Source organism: Miscanthus floridulus, chromosome 9, assembly GCF_019320115.1.
Source record: "Miscanthus floridulus cultivar M001 chromosome 9, ASM1932011v1, whole genome shotgun sequence".
NCBI lineage: Eukaryota > Viridiplantae > Streptophyta > Magnoliopsida > Poales > Poaceae > Miscanthus > Miscanthus floridulus.
In genome coordinates, this window is record NC_089588.1 from 141,129,040 (window position 1) to 141,155,952 (window position 26,913).

At 44.1% G+C, this 26,913-nt stretch overlaps 2 protein-coding genes and 1 pseudogene across 2 annotated transcripts; 1 reads left to right on the forward strand and 2 right to left on the reverse strand.

The window, feature by feature from the left end:
- Nucleotides 1–964: 964 nt before the first annotated feature.
- Nucleotides 965–2,859, reverse strand: LOC136481126 (tyrosine decarboxylase 1-like). Its single transcript, XM_066478489.1, has 2 exons — nt 2,043–2,859; nt 965–1,635 (listed from the first exon to the last, which is right to left on the reverse strand). Exons 1-2 carry the CDS (start codon nt 2,857–2,859, stop codon nt 965–967), a joined length of 1,488 nt encoding a protein of 495 aa, XP_066334586.1.
- A 12,455-nt stretch (nt 2,860–15,314) lies between these two features.
- On the reverse strand, nt 15,315–17,273 carry LOC136483131 (tyrosine decarboxylase 1-like). The gene is made up of 2 exons (XM_066480226.1): nt 16,457–17,273; nt 15,315–16,054 (listed from the first exon to the last, which is right to left on the reverse strand). Exons 1-2 carry the CDS (start codon nt 17,271–17,273, stop codon nt 15,384–15,386), a joined length of 1,488 nt encoding a protein of 495 aa, XP_066336323.1. The 3' UTR covers nt 15,315–15,383.
- A 3,695-nt stretch (nt 17,274–20,968) lies between these two features.
- LOC136481127 (uncharacterized) overlaps nt 20,969–26,913 on the forward strand; it is a 49,653-nt pseudogene continuing 43,708 nt past the window's right edge.

Here is a 26,913-nt window from a genome sequence, read left to right on the forward strand (position 1 = left end):
TGCAGGTTCGAACCCGACGTCCACTTGTAGGTGCTCCCCGGATTAAAAAAGAATTTTTTGCTATTTTTTTGACCTGGATTCGTGAATTTTTAGAAATAGTCGCCCCTACAAATTTGTAGCAATGGGATGGTAAGGCGTTTTGCCGACCACCTCTACAAATCCCGTTGAACCGCCCCTACAAATCCCTTTACACGTAGCGGCTACTCTCCACGAACATGCTTGCTTACCCAAGTCTGCCCCTACAAATCCCTTTACAACGTAGCGGCTACTCTCCACGAACATGCTTGCTTACCCAAGTCTACGAAAGCCTCTTTTTTCGAAAGACTCGAGCATAGCTAAATGACACATTATTCCTACTCAATCTAACATTGCTCCCGTGTCATCATAACAAGCTATATATATTTCTCTTCGTTCACAGCAAAATTGTGAACCTGCATAACAGACTATACCATTATATTACTCTCGTCGAGCTAGATCATCTCGTTTGGAGTCCGGATGAAGAAAATACACTTCTTTGGGAGACTGATGTAGCAAAATAGGTCTGGCCAAATTTCAGAATTAGATAGGCTGGATATGTGGGTTAAACCGGCCAAGCAGGTTTCAAAATCCGGCCAGGGAGGATTTTCTGCACTAGGCCACCTGGGCATGCCTAGCCTTCGCAAAAACCAGTCAGACCTATTTTTCTCTAGATTCTCAGATTGAGTTGAATCTAACTCAATGGAAAATTGTGCAATCCCACGGAAAACTTTAAGATTACGCTTGGTTGATGTTGTGGTCTGGAATTTTTTATAGGTTCCAGACTGATTAATATATAGTACTCCCTCTATTCCATGTTACTACATGTTTTGACTTTATATTTAGATTTGCATAATGTCCATATATATAGTGAAAAATATTATATTAAATAAAAAGCCAAAAATGCCGGAAGTAGTGCGTTGCATGCTCTACATGCATGCAATACCCCTCATGAGCCCCCAACCAATTCATTAGCCTTCTCCTTGAGAAGCTCCCACACGTCCCGGACATGGCGCATCTCGGTCATGGCCCCGCCAACGGCGAGCCGGATGACGAACTTGCCGTCCATGACGAAGTGCGTCATGAACGCCCGCCCGCTCGCATTCACAGCAGCAAGGAGCTGGCGGTTCAGACCATCCACCGCGTCATCATCGATCCCGAGCCGCAGGCGGAGACGGAAGCACACCAGCGAGAAGTTCCTCGGCACCACGACTTCGAAGCGCTCGTCCGCCACCACTGCGAGCTCGAACCACTCGGCCATCCGAACATGCCTCCGGATGTAGTTGCGCATGCCCGCCGCTCCATAGCGCCGCAGCACCACCCAGAGCTTGATGGCGCGGAAGCGTCGTGACAGTGCGATCTGCCAGTCCTTGTAGTCGATGGGTGACACATCACCGCCGCTGCCGACGTTCTTGAGGTACTCCGGGTCAGTGGACAGTGCGCTGGTGAGGGCGGTCGGGTCTGCCACCCAGAGGCAGCAGCAGTCCATGTTGGTGGGGAACCACTTGTGTGGGTTCATGCTCACCGAGTCCGCGAGCTCGGCGCCATCGAGGTGACACCTGAACTCTGGGCAAATCGCCGCGCTGCCGGCGTACGCGGCGTCGATGTGCAGCCACATTCCTGTTATTTGTTGGAAATATATATAGTTATAAGAATCATGTCTCTTGTCAGGTGACAGTTACTGAGTATCTATGAAATCGTTTCAACACTTGAGCTGTGGTCCATTTTAGTGCGTACTCCCTCTGTCCCTAAAAAAGGGCCATTCTCGTTAACTTTGACTAAATATATTTAATAAAATATTAATATTTATGGTACATAATTAGTATCATTAGACCGATTGTTGAATATATTTTTATATTAATTTTATTTAAAAATATAAATGTTGCACGTATTTTATATAAATCTAGTCAAAATTGAAAAAATTTGACCAGCACGATTCCTGTAGCGACTCTTTTTTTTTTTTAGGACCGAGTGAGTACGTGCATCAGTACGACCAGTGCACGCCTTACATGCATGAGTGGACGTACCATAACAGCGCGCCACCTGACCGAGCTCGCGGACTGGGTCAATGGCGCCGAGACCAGTCGTGCCGACGGTAGCGCACAGGTACAGAGGAACCAGTCCACGGGCGACGTCCTCCTCGACCGCTGCTCGGACAGTGTCCGCACTCAGGCCGTACCCGGACTCCGCCGTCGTGTGCAGGACACGGAAGTTCGCCGGAGGGATGCCGACGATCCTGGCACCCTTCTGGAAGGTGGCGTGGGTCTGGTCGGAGGCGTATACGACCATCCTAAGGATGGCAGCATGGCCGAGCCTGCTGATCGCACGGTCGCGCGCAGCGGCAAGTGTGCACACCACGGCCTCGCACGTGCTCCCGTGCAGCACGCCGCCGCCGCCTCCCGCGAAGCAGAATAGCTCCGGCAGTCCGAGGAGCCCGGCCATCCAGTCCACCACGACCTGCTCCAGCTCGGTGGCCACGGGCGACGCCTTCCACATGAATGGCACGACGTTGAGGCCGGCCGACAGCATCTCGCCGGCGAACCCTGCGCCGCTCGCGTTCGCTTGGAAGTAGGCGAAGAAGCTGGGGCTCTGCCAGTGCGTCTGCCCCGGGAGGACGTCCCGCTGCACGTCGTCAAGGATTCGGTCCATGGACTCGCCCGTCTCGGGCGCCGCGTCGGGGAAAACCTTGCGGATGGACCCTGGCTTGGCGCCGAGGGCCATGACCGGGTACCGCTCGATGTCGCGGTAGTAGCGGGCGAGGAAGTCGACCACGGCGGTCGATTCTTCGGCGAATGTATCCGGGTTTAGGTAGAAAAGGGCGTGGTCCAGTGGAAGGCTACCCATGGCCCAGTACACGAAATGAAAAGGAAACTAGAGGTTCACAGAAGCACCGGATGACTAATGCTGTGATTTGCTTTGGAAGCTTGGCTTCATTTTTGTTCATATATAAAGACCACAGCATTATTAAGCCACGTAGAACACGAAGGAGCAAGTAGGCCACGAAGACGATGTTGATATATTATAGGATTGGCCAATATAATATTTAATAAATCAGATAAAATTATATGGTTCGTAACGTTAAGCGTTGTATGGTTTAATACCATACGAGATTTTGACTGAACGTTGACTCAGCTTATTTGGTTGGAAATTATCCATCTCAATTGAGAGGCTAACAAAAGGACACATGAGTGCCACACGCGCGCACGGCGCCGCCGCCGGCCAGGCCGTGGGTGTGGTAGGCGGTGAGCGGGCGGGTGTGGCCAGGTTTTGCCATTTAATCCACGTAATTACAGGAGTTTCTCTCCATTATGGTGGAGGCGAGCTGATTGCACAAGTTACCGTCTCTTCGTGTCTCGGTCTCCTGAATTCCTCCGCTGGCTCTCTCCCTCCCCGCCGCAGGCATAAAAGAAAAAGTCCTCCGTCAGTCCTTCCCGCTTTTCGCTTCCGAGAGAGACCACATCTCAGCCGCCCTTAGGTCTTCCCCGTCCCGTACCTCTGCGTGCACGGAGTAACGGGAGAGCAGGTGCCTCCGGAACCCTCGTCCGCCTGCGAACATTGCACGAGGTGTGCTGCGATTAGGTTTTTTGGGAGCGATTCCGCAACTGCTCGTCCACGTCGCAGATGTCTTCTTCCTGGTGATCGCTCGCGGAACCCGTCTTCTTCCTGGTGATCGCTCGTGGAACAGCAAGGTGTCTTCTTCCTTGTGACCATTCGTGGGACTACACTGCAAACACCTTCCTGCATCGACTGTTGTCCACGACTTCGAATAACACACTATGTCTGGTGCGAATGGAGCCTCCGATGCCCTCGGCACGGGACCCACCGCTAGGTGCAATCTTAACTCTGTGATTACCGTAATTTGCGTACTTACTGTATCGATTGGTATGTCATACTTGAATGTTGTAGCGTTTGTTAGTGATATACACATGCACATATATGTCATCACGAACCTGCTGATGTTTTATTTCTGGATTAAATTGATCATGAAAATGCCTAATTATCTAACAATCCAAAAACCTAATGTTAGGCAATGTTCTGTCGGTGGTTTTGCTGCTGCTTTGAAGCCGAATAATTTTGATTGCAAGAATTTTATGATATGACATGCCAAGATGGTGTTGTGGTTGATTGCTATAAATTGCTATCACGGCACACAGGGGAAGCCTGAACAATTTACTCCTAAGGAGAAGCAAAAGTTTTTGGCTGCCGATAACCTGTTTCGAGGCACAGTGATTAGTGCACTTCGTAGTAAGTATGACAAAAACTACATATCTTGCACATCAGGTAAAGAATTATGGGATGTCCTTAGGCAAAGTTTGGAGTTTCTAATGCCGGTAGTGAGTTGTACCTTATGAAGCAATTGTATGACTATAAAATGGTTGAAAACCGATTTATAGTGGAACAGGCTCATGAGATACAGGCGCTAGCAAAGGAACTAGAACATTTTCTATGTTTGTTGCTCGACAAGTTTGTAGCCGGCGATATAATCGCTAAGCTGCCACCTTATTGGAGGAATTTTGCTACTTCTCTAAAACACAAGAGACAAGAGTTTAGCGTGGCTGAGCTTATTGGATCTCTTGATGTTGAGGAGAGGGCGAGAGCAAAAGACAACCGTGGAAAAGGAGTTGAGTCTTCCGCTGTCAATATGGTGCAGAAGAAAAACTCATTTGCATCCCGTAATAAAAAGAAGAAGAACATGCAAGAGAACAACAATACAAAGCCTAAGTACACTGCTGAGTTTAAGAAGAAAAACAACAAGAAAGGTGAAGGTTGCTTTGTTTGCGGGAGTAATGAGCATTGGGCAAGTGCGTGGCCAGACCGCAAATATAAGCAAGAAAAGAAATAAGCAAACGATACTTTCAGCCATGCCTTATCAGTTTAATCCAGAAAAATAACATCAGTAGGTTCGTGATGGCATATATGTGCATGTGTATATTTCCAACGAACGCTACAGCATGTAGAGATGACATACAGATAGATACAGTAAAAGTACAGATTACAGTAATAAGAAACATTAGACTGTACCCAGCGGAGGGTCCCATGCCGAGGGCATCGGAGGCTCCATTCGCACTAGTCGACATAGTGCGTTGCTCGAAGTCGTGGACCACAGTCAGTGCAGGACGATGTTCGCAGTGTAGTCACACGAACGGATCACTAGGAAGAAGACAGCTTGCGGTTCCGTGCGCAATCACCTGGAAGAAGATAGGATCTGGACGAGCAATCGCGGATCGATCCCCAAAAACCTAATCGCCGCGCACCCCGTGCAAGGTTCTCCAGCGGATGAGGGTTCCGGAGACACCTGCTCTCCCGCTACTCCGTGCGCGCAGAGGAACAGGACGGGGAAGACAGAAGGCTACGGAGATGTGGATTCTCTCGGGAACGGTTGCGGAAGATGGGGTCTGGACTGACGAAGGACAGGATATATGGCTGTGACCGGGAAAGGAGACGAAGGCAACGGAGAATCCTAGGAGACGAAAAGCGGAAGGGACGAAGATGGGAAACAGAAGGGACGGTAACTGACGCAGTCAGTTCGCCTCCACAACCAAGGAGCGAAACTCCCGTGATAATGTGGATTTAAGTGGCAAAAGACTGGCCACGCCCACCTGCTCGCTCGCTGCCCGACTGCCTCCCTCGCCTCGCCACGCCACGCCCACGCCCATGCCCACGGCCTCGGCCTCGGCCCGGCCCGCGCCCGCGCCGACACCCACGGCCACGGCCCGGCCCGGCCGGCGGCGACGGCGGCGCGCGCGCGCGTGTGGCTCACGTTTATCCTTTTCTCAGCTTCTCAATTTAGATGAATAATTTCCAACCATATAAGCTGAGTCAGCGTTCAGTGAAAATCTCGTATGGTATTAAGCCATACAACACTTAATGCTACGTACCATAGAGTTTTATTTGTATTATTAAATATTATATGGGCCAAGCCCATATTATATCCAACAATCCCCACCAAACTCTAGGGTTTGTAACAAAGTAGTCTTAGAACCATATTTCTTTTATATACCAGTGTTTCGATGGAGACTGTTAAGTTGAACATCCATCTAGAGCAATAGTGTCACTCAGTCACAACTGAACAATGGACTAAGCCTTGAATTAATTATTTTGTGTGAGGTGAATGTCACTAAAGTCCTTAACTGATACTGGGCAGTAAAAGGCATCCCCTCTATTTGAAGCATATAAGTCATACTTCAGTGCCTTTCATGAGTATTTAGAGATCACCCAAATCTCATAGACAGTGACCAGCAGTCTGACTCATATAGTTGTGTTCCTCAAAAGATATTCTGTAGGACAACATCTTTGCTATGACAAGCCACTTGGAACACATTAAGGAAAAAGTCAGCCCGCCTTACAGAAAGGAAAGATATGCATCAGAAATGAGTCTAACTAAGTATAGTCTGCTTGCAAGACTTCCAGGAAACAGCGCCACCTGCAAGCGAAAACACATATCCACTTATGGCATAAAGCTCATCAGCATCAGAAATCCAGTTGGCATCACAGTAGCCTTCCAGCACTTTTGGATGTCCGGTATAACAAATACCATAGCTCATGGTCCCTTTTAGATAGCGCATCACTCTCTCAAGAGCATGCCAGTGATCATCTCCCGAGTTTGACACAAACCGGCTCAGCTTGCTTACAGCAAATGAGATGGCAGGCCTTGTTGCATTTGCAAGATACATGAGCGAACCAATGATCTTAGAATATCTCAACTAATCCCTTGCTATTCTCTGATTTTTCCTCAATAGCACGCTAGGGTCATAAGGTGTAGGAGCAGGTGCACAGTCACTGAACCCAAAGTGACACAGCACCTTTTCCACATAGTGGGTTTGTAACAGAGTTATCCCACCATCACCTTCTCTTTGAAGCTTGATATTAAGAATAACATCAGCCTCTCCCAAATCTTTCATCTCAAAATTTTTAGATAGAAATTCCTTCACCTCTTCGATCACTCTGAGGCTAGATCCAAGAATCAGTATGTCATCAATATATAAACACAAAATGACTCCTTCACCCCCACCATACCGATAGTACACACATTTGTCAGCTTCTTTCACAACAAAGCCAGCAGATATTAAAGTTCTGTCGAACTTCTCATGCCATTGCTTAGGAGCTTGTTTTAGGCCATATAATGACTTTAATAATTTACACACCTTGCCTTCTTGACCATTTGCTACAAACCCATCAGGCTGATCCATAAAGATCACCTCCTCCAACTCTCCGTTTAGGAAAGCTATCTTAATGTCCATTTGATGAACGATAAGACCATAACAGTCTGCCAGGGAAAGCAAAACTCGAATTGTGGTCAACCGGGCAACCGGTGAATAAGTATCAAAGAAATCCTCACCTTTCTTTTGAGTATAACCCTTGGCCACAAGCTTTGGTTTGTACTTCTCAATAGTACCATTAGGTCTAAGTTTTTTTTTGAATACCCATTTGCAACCTAAAGGCTTGCACCCATAGGGACGATCAACTATTTCCCAAGTTCCATTATACATAACAGAATCCATCTCACTCCGTACTGCTTCCTTCCATAAGTCAGCATCAGGAGAGGAATATGCCTCTTCAATGGTCGTTGGTGTGTCATCCACAAGGTATATAATATAGTCATCACCAAAAGACTTTGTAGTCCTCTGTCTCTTACTTTTTCTGGTGACTATATTGTCACCCTCCTCAGGATTTTGCACATAGGGTTCCTCAATTTGTTCTATCGGAGTAAAATTTTCATTCTCATGGGGAATTATAAATTCATGACCAGTTGTGCTAGGTGTATTTTTCATGGAAAACTCATTCTCAAAAAATATAGCGTCTCTAGATTCCATGATTATATCAACAGCCATCTCAGGAACACTAGAGTTTATAATTAAAAATCTATAACCCACGCTGTGAATAGCATAACCAAGAAAGACACCATCAACAGTCTTTGGTCCAAGCTTTCGCTTTTTGTTTATTGGCACATTCACCTTTGTCAAACAACCATAAGTTCGCAGGTAAGAGAGATTTAATCTCTTCTTCTCACATTCCTCGAATGGTGTAATTTCTTTGTTCTTTGTGGGCACTCTATTCAGGACATGACACGTTGTCAATATAGCCTCACCCCACCATTCCTTAGATAGTCCCGCAGTCTCCAACATGGCATTAACCAAATCAATTAGAGTGCGGTTCTTTCTCTCTGCAATTCCATTGGACTGTGGTGAGTATGGTGGCATCCTCTCATGAATAATTCCATGCACCGCGTAAAACTCAGAAAATTCATTTGAGAAATATTCTCCCCCGCGATCGGACCGCAAACGCTTGATTTTCTTCTCAAGTTGATTTTCTACCTCAGCTTTATAGACTTTAAAATAATGCAACGCTTCATCTTTAGTTTTCAGTAAATACACGTAGCAAAATCTAGTGCAATCATCTATAAATGTCATGAAGTATTGTCTACCGCCTTTAGTCAATTCGCCATTCATTTCGCATAAATTAGAATGAACGAGTTCTAATGGTGCCAAGTTCCTCGCCTCAGCAGCCTTGTGAGGATTGCGCGGTTGCTTTGATTGCACACACACCTAGCACTTAGAGTCTTTGACTAAGTTAAATTTTGGGATTAAATTTAGATTTGCAAGCCGCGTGAAACAGCCAAAATTGATGTGACAAAGTCGTGAATGCCATATTTTCGACTCATCCGAAACATTAACATTGTTCACTACTTTATTACACGCATCATCAAGCAAAGATAAGCGGAACAAGCCTCCGCAATCATAACCTTCTCCAGCAAATGTTCCATGTCTCGATACAACACATTTATTGGACTTAAGCATAATTTTAAAGCCATCGCGACACATCTGAGAAGCGCTAACAAGATTCTTCTTGATGGAGGGGACATGCTGCATGTTCTTTAATAACACCGTCTTTCCCTAAGTAAACTTCAGAACGACCGTACCAGCATCAAGAACACGTGCATGCGAACCGTTTCCCATCAGCAAGGCTCCAGTCCTGCCGGCCTGATAGGAAGTAAACAAAGAAACATCAGCACACACATGAATATTAGCACCGCTGTCCATCCACCACTCAGGTGAAAGACAAACTGAAAGAACAAAGGGTAAAGAATTACTATACCCAGATGTTCCTCCTCCTGTCTCGCTAATGACCACGTTTGCTGATTTCTTTTCTAACTTATATTTGCGGTTTGTACAAGCACTTGCTCAATACTCATCACTCCCGCAAACAGGTGGCTTGCAGTACGTGCTGGCCGGCCATGGAGGAGTGTGCCAGAACGACGGTTGGCCTAAGTGTCTCCAACAATAATTTTTAGATACAATACTAATGGTAATTCTTAAATCTAATTTTATTAAACATCTTCTGAAACTAATGGTAAGTAAAAGTAAAAAAACAAACAAAAAATATTGGTTAGCCTGATCGGCTGCAGTCATTAGCCAACAGCACCACGTTTCCCTCGTGAGAACACAGTCATCAGGCAACAGCCAAACGCAGTACTACCCGGCTGTAGCCATGCAGTGCTAAACAGTTTAGATTCAGCTACAGCTGTACCACCATGTGTCCATGACTGCAGGCGATCAGGGCCACTAATGGTGGTACTCTCTAACCAGCCAAACAAAGCTCTTAAAATTAACAACGGTAGTCATTGTCGATTTTACTGCTCGGCAGCCTCAAATCTACACGCCATTTGCACGCTTTTTTTTTTTTTTTTGCACGGTCGTCAACGCGCCATGATCGTCTGCTCCTGATACAGAGACGCAGATGCTCGAGTGACTGTTACCAGATTTTCACCGCAACAGAGTAGTGACAGTTGGTAGATACTAGGTACACCGTAGAATTAAAATATTGGCTGATTCCAGTTCTGGTTCCGAACGGATAGTTCAGGCCTCGTTTTAAATTCAGAGGGTAAAGTTTTAGAGTGTCACCTTGGATACCACATGGAGGTGTCGCAGAGGGTATTTGGTTACTAATAAAAAAAACAAATTACAGAATCTGTAATCCGCGAGACAAATTTATTAAGACTAATTAATCCATCATTAGCACATCTGTTACTGTAGCATCACATTGTCAAATTATAGACTAATTATGCTTAAAAGATTCGTCTCGCAAATTAGTCGCAAACTGTGCAATTAGTTTTTTTAGTTACAATATATATGACAAATGACACGAGGATGGTCCACATATCCGTGACTGTGTAACAATCGCTCAAAAAAAAAAGTTCAGCACTCGAATCAAAACTCTTTCGTTATTTTAGAAGACACAAAATCGTTCTGTCCAGCTACAGTTGTATGCTGACGACGTACAAAGATCTTCTTAGTGAAATACGTGCAGCACACGTTCTCGAAAACAGAAGAACGTACAAAGATGAGACCCCACAGATTCTGGCACGTGATCCATGAGAAATAATTAAGTGGACAACTATTACAACACGCTGTTACAAAATCTATTTAGCATAGGCGATCCGATCGTACTCATCATTTATATATAGAGGAAAATGGTATTTATTAATGAGCCATTTGGACAAACAGTGATCAGTGTTGCCCCGTCAAATCCATCTATAGAGGACCCCTTTTCAGAGGCAAGCCGATCTAAACCAGCCACATATCATCTAATGCATTTCCAGATGTGCTGCTTGGCATTGGGTCTGTGACGTCTGTCTGGAAACTGCACGGTGGGCCCAAGTCAGCCTGCCTCTGTTAAGTTTTTCGGCCACCCTAGCACCCGGATGTCCAGACATGTAATTACGTCAAGTTGAACTTTCGTGAAACAATTTTCTTTTTAAAAAAACTTTTAAGAAACAATACTGTTGCTCTCATCGATGGCCGCTCCACTGCGCACGTCTCCACGTACCAAGTTGTTCGGGTCACAGAATATATAAAGTTTTGGTTTCAAGTCATGTGTCATGACGCGAGTGGCAGGTTTTTTATGCGTTCACGCATATAATGTAACTAATATTCACATGATGTACATAGTATTCACACTATCCTGACTATCAGCATCCTCATTCACCTAAATGACTTGTAACAGAAATGGAAACCAAAAGTGAGCTGGGTAGTGTTAGCGTGTAGGCCCATCATTTGGCCCAACGTGGAGCCTATTTTTATAGATAGAGGCCAGCAGGTACACACATACGATGCACGTTTATTTTCTAAAAATAACAAATCCTTCTTTTATAAAAAAACGCATGTTTATTTTTGCATAGTGATGAGTTCATGTCAGGTGGGTGGCATGTTTGTTTTGCACGATCAGAGGAGATGCGAATATTTCCATCGTAGCATGCATGTCGTCATGTGCATACCACTGCCAGTTGTTTGATGCGTGTGTACAGGAATATTTGTCCACTTGTAGATTTTATATCCTAGATTCCTAGTGATATATAAAGGCAGCTCCAACAATTGACTTTTAAGGAGGTGTTTGAATCTAGGGCTAAAATTTAGCTCATCTCTTTTAGTCACATTTTAGCCCTCATGGATCCAAATAGGAGGGCTAAAAGTGGGGGCTAAATTTTAGCCCACCCTTTTTTATGAGCCCTTTTAAGTATTTTTCTCATATTTTAATAGAAGGGAGAGAAAAGCTAACTCTTAATCAAGAGCTAAGCTCTTGGGCATATTTCAAGGTTATGTGTGAATGTCATGTGAGGCCATTTATGTTAAAAACTATGTGCTAAAGTCAGCACTATTACAGAAGTTGGTTTAGAGCTAGTAACTAGCTCTAACCATTGCGGATGCCCTAAGCATAATAGCTGCAACTTTAGGTTCCAGTTGGTCTTTTCAATACCTAGTGCTGCTTTCCAAGAAGACCCTGCACCATACAAGTCTCCACCTAACCAAAAAGGGCTCAATGATTTGTTTTCGCTTCCGTCCCTGAATACTTGTCGTATTCGCTTCTTGAGAAACAACTTTGAGTAAATATATATAAGAAATATTAATATTTATGGTACATAATTAATATTATTTGATAGATATTTAAATCTAGGTTTTCAATAAATATATTTATAGATATAAATGTTGCACGTATTTTCAAATCGAGTCAAACTTTCTACACGGAAACCAACGACCACAGTTAACTGGGGACAGAGTGAGAGGCAGTATGTAGTACCGAGGTCATTGGTTACGTATGTTCCCAGCAAGTCTTGTTCATGGTGCACGACAAGAGTCACTGATGCTAGCTAGCTGCTCTCTGATGAACTATATGACGACACGTTGGTTTTGTTTTGAAAACACGCATGTTTTTGTCTCACAAAGTAGTGGCGAGGCCACTGGGTTTTGCATTGCGCCTATTGTTTATATATCAGCGGACATCAGCGCTAAGCCTAGTTATGTCTATAACTTCAATTAACTCTATATCTCTCTCGATCTATGTATCCAGTAACAATAAAATAGCAACAACTATACGTCAAGTTGAACTTTTGTAAAACACAGTGTTGCTTTCCTCGATGGTCGGCCAGCACTGCGCACATCTCCATCTACCAAACCAAGGGTCGGGGGTTTACTCATTTGTTATTTTGTAGCACATAGTTTATGGCTCACATAATGTACGAATTATTGGTTCCAAGACATGTCATGACGGGCGTGCTAGCTATAAGAATGGAACAGATCCGACCAACTTCAGGTCCAGTTGCTCTTTATAAATAAAAACTGGACCTGTAGGGGAAAACCACCTCGGGCATTGCATTAAGAAGAAGAACCTTCTCACGCAGGTCCAGAAAACCCTCAAACCTCTGCCCCACCCATACACAGCGGCACCGTACCCCTGTGAGAATAGGGCCGTTCCTTAGACCTGTGCTTCGGCGTGGGACAGACGAGGTGATTTTTTAAACCCCAGCCTACTGCAGAACAGCTGATCACTGCCAGGTTCAAAACCTCGTCACTATCGGAATTTTTATATTACCTTATTTCTCAAACCAAAAATGATAAGTTGGACAATGATAGATTACCATATTTCTCGAACCAAACACAACAATTTCTCTTTTTTAAAAAACATTTACGCTCACTACTACAAAAAGAATTTGTAGCAACGCCTTCTTTTTTTTTAGCGGCGGCTCTATATTGCGTCGCCCCTACAAATGCCTCCCAAATGAGCCGCCTCTACAAATTCATTTGTAAGGACTGCTGGTGTTATGAGTCACCCCTACAAATGGCCTGATTTGTAGGTGCGAATAGACGCTGAATAATAAAAATGAAGCACTAAAATTTGAATTTTTTCAAATGACCTCGAATGGAGAAATGACCAAATTAAAAGTTGTAGATCTCAAAAAGTTATGAGATTTTGTTGTTTACAACTTTTTCATTTGAAATTATTTAGTACTTCGAAATGTTGTTTGATATTCAAATTTGAAATTGTTGAAGAACTCTGATTTCTCTTTTTAATCTCTGACTGAAACTTGTAAGTAGTCTTTCTCCCACATACTAACTTCAAATTTGATGATTTGTTTTTCTAAGATCATGCTATATTAATTTGTTGTGTTTTAACACCTATTATTTTGTCCATCTTTTCATATCACTGTATTTTATCTAATTGAATTTTGAATTTCTAAAAATGACAACTTCAAACGTCATTTTGAAACATTAAATGATTTTAGCTAAAAAATTCATGAACATAAAAGTTGTAGAACTCATCAAGATCTACAACTTTTATTTTGGTCATTTTTTCATCCGACAAAGTTATAGTAACATCGTTCATAAAATTATTTTGGTCATTTTTTCATCCGACAAAGTTGTAGTAACATCGTTCATAAAATTTACATATCGCTCTTATAGTTTCATAAATATAAGAGTGATATGTAAAATTTGTGAACAGTGTAACTACCACTATGTTGGATGAATAAATGACCACATGACTAAAATAAAATTTATAGATCTCATAAAGTTACGAAACTTTATAGTTGACAACTTTTTTAATTGAACGGATCTTGTCAAGGAAAACTACGTTTGAATTTCTCAATTTTGAAATTCAAAATTTTCAAACGACCTCGGATGGAGAAACAACCAAAATGAAAGTTGTAGATCTCGAAAAGTTATGAAACTTTGTAGTTGACAACTTTTTTGATTTGAAATCATCTTGTGAAGGAAAGCTACGTTTGAATTTCTAAAAATTTAAAATTTAAATTTTTTAAACGACCTCGGATGGACAATCAGCAAAAACAGGAGTTGTAGATCTCAAAAAGTTATAAAACTTTATAGTTGACAACGTTTTGATTTGAAATCATCTTGTCAAGGGAAACTACGTTTGAATTTCTCAAATTTGAAATATAAATTTTGTAAACGATCTCGGATGGAGAAACTACCAAAATAAAAGTTGTAGATATAAAAAAGTTATACAACTTTATAGTTTACAACTTTTTTGTTTGAATTCATTTAACGCCTTAAACAATTAATTTAAACTCGGTTTAGGATAATATGTGGGGAACCAATATCCAATATAGACACAAGTGAGTTTTAGGTGCAGTGGTAAAGGTGGGTACACACGAGTCATGGGTTCAAACCCTGACGTCCACTTGTAGGTGCTCCCCGGATTAAAAAAGAAATTTTTGCTATTTTTTTTTGACCTGAATTCGTGATTTTTTAGAAATAGCCGCCCTTACAAATCGAATTTGTAGGCTCACAATTTGTAACAAAGGGATGGTAGGGCGGTTTGCCGACCACCTCTACAAATCCCCTTGAACCGCCCCTACAAATCCCTTGCAACGTAGCGGCTACTCTCCACGAACATGCTTGCTTACCCAGTCTACGAAAGCCTCTTTTTTCGAAAGACTCGAGCATAGCTAAATGACACATCATTCCTACTCAATCTAACATTGCTCCCGTGTCATCATAACAAGCTATATATATTTCTCTTCGTTCACAGCAAAATTGTGAACCTGCATAACAGACTATACCATTATATTACTCTCGTCGAGCTGGATCATCTCGTTCGGAGTCCGGACGAAGAAAATACACTTCTTTGGAGACTGATGTAGCAAAATAGGCCTGGCCAAATTTCAGAATTAGATAGGCTGGATATGTGGGTTAAACCGGCCAAGCAGGTTTCAAAATCCGGCCAGGGAGGATTTTCTGCACTAGGCCACCTGGGCATGCCTAGCCTTCGCAAAAACCAGTCAGACCTATTTTTCTGTAGATTCTCAGATTGAGTTGAATCTAACTCAATGGAAAATTGTGCAATCCCACGGAAAACTTTAAGATTACGCTTGGTAGATGTTGTGGTCTGGAATTTTTTATAGGTTCCAGACTGATTAATATATAGTACTCCCTCTATTCCATGTTACTACATGTTTTGACTTTAGATTTAGATTTGCATAATGTCCAGATATATAGTGAAAAATATTATATTAAATAAAAAGCCAAAAATGTCGGAAGTAGTGCGTTGCATGCTCTACATGCATGCAATACCCCTCATGAGCCCCCAACCAATTCATTAGCCTTCTCCTTGAGAAGCTCCCACACGTCCCGGACATGGCGCATCTCGGTCATGGCCCCGCCAACGGCGAGCCGGATGACGAACTTGCCGTCCATGACGAAGTGCGTCATGAACGCCCGCCCGCTCGCATTCACAGCAGCAAGGAGCTGGCGGTTCAGACCATCCACCTCGTCATCATCGATCCCGAGCCGCGGGCGGAGACGGAAGCACACCAGCGAGAAGTTCCTCGGCACCACGACTTCGAAGCGCTCGTCCGCCACCACTGCGAGCTCGAACCACTCGGCCATCCGAACATGCCTCCGGATGTAGTTGCGCATGCCCGCCGCTCCATAGCGCCGCAGCACCACCCAGAGCTTGATGGCGCGGAAGCGTCGTGACAGTGCGATCTGCCAGTCCTTGTAGTCGATGGGTGACACATCACCGCCGCTGCCGACGTTCTTGAGGTACTCCGGGTCAGTGGACAGTGCGCTGGTGAGGGCGGTCGGGTCTGCCACCCAGAGGCAGCAGCAGTCCATGTTGGTGAGGAACCACTTGTGTGGGTTCATGCTCACCGAGTCCGCGAGCTCGGCGCCATCGAGGTGACACCTGAACTCTGGGCAAATCGCCGCGCTGCCGGCGTACGCGGCGTCGATGTGCAGCCACATTCCTGTTATTTGTTGGAAATATATATAGTTATAAGAACCATGACTCTTGTCAGGTGACAGTTACTGAGTATCTATGAAATCGTTTCAACACTGGAGCTGTGGTCCATTTTAGTGCATACTCCATCTGTCCCTAAAAAAAAGTCATTCTCGTTAACTTTGACGAAATATATTTAACAAAATATTAATATTTATGATATATAATTAGTGTCATTAGGTAGATTGTTAAATATACTTTCATAATAATTTTATTTAGAAATATAAATGTTGCCCGTAGTTTTTATAAACATTGTTAAAGTTAAGAAAGTTTATCCAGCACGATTCTGGTGACGACTATTTTTTATGGACGGAGTGAGTACGTGCATCAGTACGACCAGTGCACGCCTTACATGCATGAGTGGACCTACCATAACAGCGCGCCACCTGACCGAGCTCGCGGACTGGGTCAATGGCACCGAGACCAGTCGTGCCGACGGTAGCGCACAGGTACAGAGGAACCAGTCCACGGGCGACGTCCTCCTCGACCGCTGCTCGGACAGTGTCCGCACTCAGGCCGTACCCGGACTCCGCCGTCGTGTGCAGGACACGGAAGTTCGCCGGAGGGATGCCGACGATCCTGGCACCCTTCTGGAAGGTGGCGTGGGTCTGGTCGGAGGAGTATACGACCATCCTAAGGATGGCAGCATGGCCGAGCCTGCTGATCGCACGGTCGCGCGCAGCGGCAAGGGTGCACACCACGGCCTCGCACGTGCTCCCGTGCAGCACGCCGCCGCCGCCTCCCGCGAAGCAGAATAGCTCCGGCAGTCCGAGGAGCCCAGCCATCCAATCCACCACGACCTGCTCCAGCTCGGTGGCCACGGGCGACGCCTTCCACATGAATGGCACGACGTTGAGGCCGGTCGACAGCATCTCGCCGGCGAACCCCGCGCCGCTCGCGTTCGCTTGGAAGTAGGCGAAGAAGCTGGGGCTCTGCCAGTGCGTCAGCCCCGGGAGGACGTCCCGCTGCACGTCGTCAAGGATTCTGTCCATGGACTCGCCCGTCTCGGGCGCCGCGTCGGGGAAAACCTTGCGGATGGACCCTGGCTTGGCGTCGAGGGCCATGACCGGGTACCGCTCGATGTCGCGGTAGTAGCGGGCGAGGAAGTCGACCACGGCGGTCGATTCCTCGGCGAATGTATCCGGGTTTAGGGAGAAAAGGGCGTCGTCCAGTGGAAGGCTACCCATGGCCAAGTACACGAAATGAAAAGGAAACTAACGGTTCACAGAAGCACCGGGTGACTAATGCTGTGATTTGCTTTGGAAGCTTGGCTTCATTTTTGTTCATATATAAAGACCCCAGCATTATTAAGCCACGTAGAACACGAAGGAGCAAGTAGGCCACGAAGACGACAGCACTAATGGTAGCAAACTACTCAGTCCAACAGCTAGCACTATAAAAGTCAAAGATCCGATTTCCCAGAATTCGTTGAGATCAGGATGCTCTACCAGATGGATGCATGACCACATTCTCCATGTGTCTGACACACTGAGCGTGTGTTTAGTTTCTGAAGGACGTGGAATGAGTTGAACCTATTCTAATTGGGTTGGGTGATTTTTTTTTATTTTTAATATTTTTTTAAACTATTTTTAATTCTAACACTGTTTTTTTTTCTTTAAATTTAACATTTTGGCCTCGCCACGGCGCGGGCAAACGACGCTGCCGCGCCGGCCACTTCCACGGGCCAAATAAGAAATTTTCTCGTTCATTTATGGTTTCATAAGGTTGGTTGGCCTGATCACTCATTGCTCCTTGAACGTCAGTGATGATGGCACGTCCGATCACTCACTTCACTTCATCGCCGCCCTGCGGCCACTGCCCGGCCCTCCTGCTCCTCCTCCAGGCTCCAGTTCTCCGCTGATCGATCACCGTCATGCGAGCTGGGCATGTGCGTGCACAGGGGCGCACACACGTGAGTGGCATGGCTTTGGCGCGCGCATTTGCCCTCTCAACAACCACCGCCACCATTACAGCCTCCACCAACACCGGCACCCCCCGTGTACCACGCTAATAGCACGTTCGCTGGTGGGTTTCTGAGCTAATTTGAACTGGCTGATGCTGGTTTGTTGTGAGAGGAAAATACTGTTGGCTGGCTGATAAGCCCTGACTGAAACCAATAAGCGAATATGCTGTAACTCTCCTGCTCCCATCTGCAGGCAACCATGTCCGTGTGTGTATATATACTGTAGCAGTGGAGCAGCCAAGGACGCGCTTGGATTAATTGGAGGGCACAGGAAGAATCAGGCTACTGACGCCCTATTCATTTACAACAAATCAATTAATAGTACTTTTAGCCATGTCTTATCAATCAAGCGAACAGAGCAATGGGCGTGGGTGGCTTGCAGTACGTGCTGCCCGGCCATGGAGGAGTGCGGCAGAACGACGGTTGGCCTAGAGTGTCTCCGACAACAAACTTTAGATACAATACTAATGGTAATTCTTAATTGTAATTTTATTAATCATCGTCTGAAACTAATGGTAAGTAAAAGTAAAAAAAAAAACAAAAAATATTGGTTAGCCTGATCGGCTGCAGTCATTAGGCTGTAGCCAGCCGCAGACATGAGACCAGGGTACCGTTTAGTTGGCAAATTTTTTAGCGAAATACCATTGTAGCACTTTCGTGGTTATTTGATAATTAGTGTCCAATCATAGTCTAATTAAGCTTAAAAGATTTGTCTCGTCAATTTTATCTAAACTATGTAATTAGTTTTATTTTTTATTTATATTTAATGCTTCATGTATGTGTCCAAAGATTCGATGTGACGAAGAATCTTGAAAAATTTGGTAAAATGAAGTGTAACTAAAAAGGGCCCAGACCACAGCACCACGTTTCCCTCGTGAGAACACAGTCATCAGGCAACAGCCAAACGAAGTACTAGTGTACTACCCTGCTGTAGCCATGCAGTGCTAAACAGTTTAGATTCAGCTGCAGCTGTACCACCATGTGTCCATGACTGCAGGCGATCAGGGCCACTAATGGTGGTACTCTCTAACCAGCCAAACAAAGCTCTTAAAATTAACAACGGTAGTCATTGTCGATTTTACTGCTCGGCAGCCTCAAATCTACACGCCATTTGCACGCTTTTTTTTTTTTTGCACGGTCGTCAACGCGCCATGATCGTCTGCTCCTGATACAGAGGCGCAGATCCTCGAGTGACTGTTACCAGATTTTCACCGCAACAGAGTAGTGACAGTTGGTAGATACTACGTACACCGTAGAATTAAAATATTAGCTGATTCTAGTTCAGGTTCTGAACGGATGGTCTAGGCCTTGTTTAAATTCACAGCGTAAAGTTTTAGAGTGTCACCTCGGGTGTCACGTGGAGGTGTCGCATAGGGTATTTGGTTACTAATAAAAGAACAAATTACATAATCCGTCAGTAATCCGCGAGATAAATTTATTAAGACTAATTAACTCATCATTAGCACATCTGTTACTGTAGCATCAAATTGTCAAATCATGAAATAATTAGGCTTAAAAGATTCGTCTCGTAAATTAGTCGCAAACTGTGCAATTAGTTTTTTTAGTTACAATATATATGACAAATGACATGAGGATGGCCGGTCCACATATCCGTGACTGTGTAACAATCGCTCAAAAAAAAAAGTTCAGCACTCGAATCAAAACTCTTTCGTTATTTTAGAAGACACAAAATCGTTCTGTCCAGCTACAGTAGTATGCTGACGACGTACAAAGATCTTCTTAGTGAAATACGTGCAGCACATGTTCTCGAAACACAGAAGAACGTACAAAGATGACACCACGCAGATTCTGGCTCGTGATCCATGAGAAATAATTAAGTGGACAACTATTACAACACGCTGTTACAAAATCTATTTAGCATAGGCGATCCGATCGTACTCATCATTTATAAAAGCAGTAGGCCCAGCCATTTATAGAGGCAAATGGTATTTATTAATGAGCCATTTGGACAAATAGTGTTCAGTGTTGCCCCGTCAAATCCATCTATAGAGGACCCCTTTTCAAAGCCAAGCCGATCTAAACCAGCCACATATCATCGACAGCCTGTTTGTTTCGTTGTAAACGACCGTAGATTATTTACTGCTGGGTGGTTTGGTGTAAGAGAAAAACAATGTTCTAGCTTATAATGCATTTCCAGATGTGCTGCTTGGCATTGGGTCTGTGACGTCTATATGGAAAACTGCACGGTGGGCCCAAGTTAGCCTGCCTCTATTAAGTTTTTCGGCGACACTAGCGCCCAGATGTCCAGACATGGCGTCTATTCGGACGCAGCTCCCGCGCCCCTGCACGACACATCTCCTTTGCCCGCGCCCATCCCGCTCCGGATGCGTGTCTGTCCGGACGGAGCTCCCGCGGCCGCGCCTGATGCAGCTCCCCCGCCCACGCCCATCCCGCCTGATCCGCCACATCCGCGAGCATCCCACTCCACATCCTGCCCGATCCGCCACAGCATCCCATCCATGCCACTCCCATGTCCACAGCCTCCATTTTCACCACACCAGGGAGGCGCAGTAGCCGGCCTTCTCCATGTCACTGCTCGGGAAGCAACACGGCCACCGAGAGCTTGGGCTTCCTCCACACCTACATTCAGATCTACTTTTGCAACACTCAGATAAAGCAATTGCAACATACGTCTGAAATAGATGAAACATTTAAAAAACATACAATTGCAACATAACCATTGCAACATATGCAACATCCAAATAAAACACTTGCAACATACGTCTGAAACGGATGAAACATTTTGAACAAATACTCGCAACATACGTGTATAGCCATTGCAACATGTGCAACATCTGGATCTACCTTTGCAGCTTCCATATGAAACACTTCCAACATACCTCTTATACATCTGAAACACCTGTAACATACGTTTGCAACACGCGTTTTCAGCGCAACATGGCATGGGCAACGAAGCGAACTAACACGGTGGATGTAGCCGCGGTCGGCGGATGGAGGCACCCTGGCACGGTGGTGTCGGCCGCAGCAGGCGGAGTGAGTCCACGCGGCGCGGTGGAAGCAGCGAATCCGAGCGGGCGGGGGTGGGGCGTGGGCAGATGGAGACGGCCGTGGCGGTCAGCGCACGCGGCGTGGGCGAGGGCACACGGCGTGGGCGGGAGCGAGCGGCCCGGGTGGAGTGAGGCATCCAGATGGATGGATGGCCTAATTGTATCATTATCGCTTTTGGGTTGTATCCTAAAAGCTTTTATTTAAGTAGTGATAGAATGAAAAGTATCATTTCTAGCTTTAATTTGTATGCTACGTTGCTACTCGTCTATTGTAACACAAGATCTAATTGCAGGTGACAAGCCCAAACATGATGGAATGGTTTGAAAGGCTAGGGGTGGAGATGGACACATCAGACATGTCGTTCTCAGCAAGCATGCGGTTAAAGAAAGGTAGAGGCTTTGAGTGGGGTAGCCGCAATGGTATGTCTAGGTATATTGGTGCAGAAGAGCAATTTGCTTAGCCCCAGATTCTGGCTCGTGATCCATGAGATATTCAAGTTCAAGAATCATGCCCTCAAGCACTACTACAGAATGGACCTGTTGTCCCGGGCGGTAACAGCCTTTAGTCCCGGTTACCGCGCCGGGACAACGATCCCGGGACTAAAGGTGGAACCTTCAGTCCCGGGTCATCGAGCCGGGATTAAAGAGGGACCTTTAGTCCCGGTTGGTAACACCAACCGGGACTAAAGGACCTCCAGCCGAGCGAACCTGGCGCACCCTTTAGTCCCGGTTGGGGTTACCAACCGGGACTAATGGTTCACCCTTTAGTCCCGGTTGGTAACCCCAACCGGGACTAACGGTTCCTTTTCTTTTTCTTTTTTTTTTGTTTAATTTGTTTTCAGTTCAGTTACACGTATTTGTTTAATATATAATATGTTTTTATGTACGTATTCTACGTTGCTAATATAAATACACGCATGCATATAATTACATCTAATTCACATCTTGAGCATTATTATATTCGAATAAAGTATGAAACTATATATATTATAGATATATATATATATATATATGTGTATATACAACACTTTCATAATCTTGTTCTCGAAAATAACGATATCAATAAACATTTAATTTACATCATTTATTCCTTAAGATCAAAGTAGAACTCGCCGTTGGGATTTAGCACTTTTTCTAGAAGATATCCTGCTATTGACTCTTGAACTGCTTTCAGATGGTCTTTTTGCATGACCCTTCGTTTCAACCATTCAGTCTTGCATTTGAAATAAAAGGAAAAGTATTAATACACATATATGTATATATATTCTTTTAAAAATAAATAAATATTGATATATACGTACTCTGAGGACATCTTCAGGAGTTCTTCTTATGTGCGCAGTGATAAATTCACAAACGTAGTATCCACACAAGTTATTACCTGGTTCCTGCCGCAAACACCACTGTACGAGAAGAAGATTATTCTCATCATCTCACACGTAAATTGAAGTACGATATAGTAATTAAACACGTGGGGAAGTGTATATAGTACAACTTACTGGTATTTCAACTACATTAAGTGGTGCCTTGCAATCTTTGCGATGTTGCCGAATAAACTCTTTCCAAACCCTGTGCGACCAATAATGTACGATCGTTAATAAATTATGGCAAAGTCTATTCAATAATAGTTGTGCGCGAGAGATCGAAATTACCCCTGGATAATATCTATCATATCTTGGTATAGTGCCCGTTCTTTTCTCAACGAGTCAAAGATTAGTAACCGACTTGAGTTTAACTCAATGACAATGAGTATCCAGTGAAAACTGCATTGGTTTATACACACACGTACATGCATATAAGTTGTATTGATATTACATAAAATGTGTAGACTACATTATTATTAACACTTACTCAAAGTTGTACGGGAAAAGTATTGTTGTCTTGTCGTGCTGCTTCACGAAGAACTTCATGATATTCCTCTGTGCTTCAGATACCCAGTGGTCCTTGACAATAATATCGGTTTTGAATACGATATAAGGATCAATGAAGCCAACACTGGTGTCTTGTATTCTTTGGAGCTCTGACATCTGGAATCTATATATAAATATAAGTTACATGTGAGGATAATTATATACACGTACGCATGGAAGTGAGTTTATTAAATAAAAGTAAGAATCACTTACAAACAAAAGGAGCTCATGATTGATTTGTCCAGAGCGTCCAAGTGGAATAGTTGATGCAATTCTTCGAAACTAATATGTAAGATGTCATCGCCACGGAAGTAATGATGGTCTCTAAATCTGACAAAGATCCACTGCTCACCCCTGCCACACGCCTGCATGTACCACTTGTTGAGCAAGTACATTTGCGTACCCAATTCATTCAGAGCCGCAGGGTTGTACAGACTTTTGCCATATTTATAAGTCTTCCAGGTATCAACTTCCAGGTTCTGGATTGGAGCTTTGCCCGTCAATTGATCCAAGGTTAAACCAGTATCTTTAAAAAAAGCATTAAGGGCTTGAACCGACACTTCTCCAGAGTTGTCTGGTCGATAGACTTCTATGTTGGAACCATATTCATTAGCAACAACAAGATTTTGCATTGGTTGCTTCTGTTGTCCGAGCTGTGGGACATCCTTCCCTGATGCTCTTTTCCTTTTCTTATCTGCATCATGTGACTTCACGAGGGAGCGGTCATAGTCTGATAGTGGCGAAGGCTTACGAAGTTCAATCAACTTTTTCTTGTGAGCATCGACCTTCTGCCTCAGCACATCTCGTGGTATGTAAAAGTACGGCTTCTCCTTAAGCTTTGCTTGACTCTTGTTTTTGATATCTATAAAAAAATCTTTTACTTTTTTGTCTTCTTCAGCTGCTATTTGCTCATCAGTCTTTTCAGGAAGTATTTCTTGAGAAATAACTCTTTTTCTTGGGGTCTTCTTTGCCGCCGGGACCTTAGACGTCTTTGTAGTGCGTCGCTGTGGAGGGGGTGGGGGCGGTGTTGGAGATCGGCGTGGAGGCGATGAGGCCAGTGTTGGTGGAGACCGGCGTGGAGACGTTGGAGATCGTTGTGGAGGCGGTGGGGCCGGTGTAGGAGTTGGAGATCGTTGTGGAGGCGATGGGGCCGGTGTAGGAGTTGGAGATCGTTGTGGAGGCGATGGGGCCGGTGTAGGAGTTGGCGATCGCCGTGGGGATGAAGTCGTCTCGCCCCCCGCGACGCTGTGATGAGATGGGGAATGAATGATTAGGCTAGGCTGGGGAGAGACCCTGCTATAAAAACAATTTGTGTGTCAATTATTTTTGAAGCCAATAGAAAATTAATGGAAAATAATATTTCATTCACTTTCATTCGTACCTAGGGTGAGGTAGGGGAAGCGGTGGCGCCCCAGGAATGATGATGAAGCGTTTGCGCCATTGAATAAATGTCTTCTCTGTTTCTCCTAGTGTCTTCTCCCCATCACCACCTTCAATGTCAAGAGGAACATTGCTGTAACCTTTGAGCACTCTATCGACCGAGACGCTAGCATATCCAGGTTGAATAACTGATCCATGGATTCTTGGTGTCTTCGTTCGGTCTATTGGAGATACAACCCCGACAGCCACCATGATTGATGCATTACCATCTGGAATGTGCAGCTCACATTTTGTTAGAGGCTCGGTAATGTCATCAACAGGGAAGCGCAACCCAGCGTCGTCTTGAATAACTGGCAGCTCCGTAGAAGCACAACTGCTTTTCATCTGACCAACGGGGCTAATGGTGACTCCCGGCGTTGATTGCGATTGCATTTGACTCATTGCTAGCTGCACTTGCCTCTTGATCTCCTCCTGCATTCTTGCCTCAAGAGATTTTTCTCGTTCACGTGATTCAAGCAATGCTTGTCGTGACTCATCAACAAATTGCTCCAATGCACGAATTCGTTCTGCCTCCTCATCCTTCTTTCTCTGGCGGCTTCTGTAGGTATCCTTGTCTGCTGGGAATGCGTGTAGCCACGGAACCGCCCCATAGCCTCTTGTTCGACCACCGTGTTCGGGATTCTCTAGGGCATATGTCAATTCATCCTTCTCTCTGTTGGGCTTGAAAACACCACTATCAGCTTCTTCCCTAGCACGAGCTAGTCTCTGTGTTGCTCTCTCAATTTTTTGGCCGAAAATTAGCTTGCCAGTGTCTGGGTCTAGGCTTCCCCCATGAGCGTAGAACCAATTCTTCGCGCGTTGAGGCCAGTTCTTTTCTATTGTTTCAGGTATGATTCCCTTGGCAGTAATCTCTGCTTCTAGGTTCTGCCACTTGGGAATAGCACTCCTATAACCACCTGATCCCATGCGATGATGGTATTGCTTCTGTCGGGCATTCTGCCGATTCCTCATCACACGTTCCTCACTGTCTTGAGATGTCTTGTATTCTACGAAGGCATCCCAATGGGACTCCAACTTGACAAACGCCTTAGCATTGAAATTCGGCGTAGCATTCTTCAAGATAAACTTTTTATACAATGTCTTCTTCCAACTCTGGAACAATGTTGCCATCTTCTTCATTGTCCAATCCCTCACTAGCTCCTTCAAAGCATCATCTGCTTGTAATGTGAAATGCTGAGTGATATCTCTCCAAGCTAGGTTCTTATCACGATCAGATACAAAACTAACATTAGGAGCGGATATCTTCTGCTTCCATTCACGAGCACTAACTGGGATCCTATCCCTTACAATGAACCCACATTGATTGACATATGTCTGAGCATGTGGTCCCAATGGTTTGCCGGTGTCGGTGTCGAATTCTGATATTATGAAACGGCCCTCTAATGGCTTTTTTGGCCCTCGGACTTTCCTACTTTTGTCGGTGGTTGATGTAGATCCAGAGACCGGCTACATGAGTAGAAACACAACGATTAACAACAAATATACGTACGCATGCATCTATAAGAGATGATAGATAATCGAATATACCTCGCCAGTATTTTCTTGCGCGACAATTTGTTGATCTTCAACCACCGGCATATTCAGGATATCATCATAATCAGCAAAGTACTGACTCGTGTCATCTACATCCACATTGGTGCCGGCGTTGATAATATCCGCCATTATGTCATCACTCAAGTTATCATCCGGAGCAGCCATTTGTATCTTCAAGATAACACATAGATAGAATTATTATGGTACATAACATAAGTACATGTGATAACACATATAGAATTACTAAATCCAATTAAATATAATAACACATAATATTTCATAAGGATAAACAATAATAAGGTATAGGCTTTGGAATCGAATCAAAAACACTTTCGATCCAAAAACATGGAAATAAGTACATGTATATATATACACATAGAATGATACAATATATTTTCTCTCTCTCTCAACACATAGAAATAAGTGCATATGTCTATATCTCTAGATATGCATGTGATAACACATTGAATGTCTCTCTAGATACAATTTTCTCTCTCTCTCAACACATGAAAATAAGTACATGTATATATACATATAGAAATAATTAAGTACATATGTATACCATATAGAATCTCTCTCTAGATATATATAAGAGATAGAATATATAATTACTAAATCCAATTAAATAAATCCAACATGAAATTAGATAAACTAGTAATAGATAATACATTTTAAAAAATCTAACTAACTAAAAAATTACCTAAAAAACTAACATATATCACCTAACAATCTAACTAACATATATCAATTATCTAATAAATCTAACTAACTAAAAATCTAACTAACATATATCAATTATCTAATAAATCTAACTAACTAAAAAATCTAACTAACATATATCAAAAACTATCTAAAAAACTAACTAAAAAACTAAATAACTACTAAATATTGTTTATTAGTATTATCTAAAAAAACAATGAAAAATCCAACATTATAATCGATCGACGACGGCAGT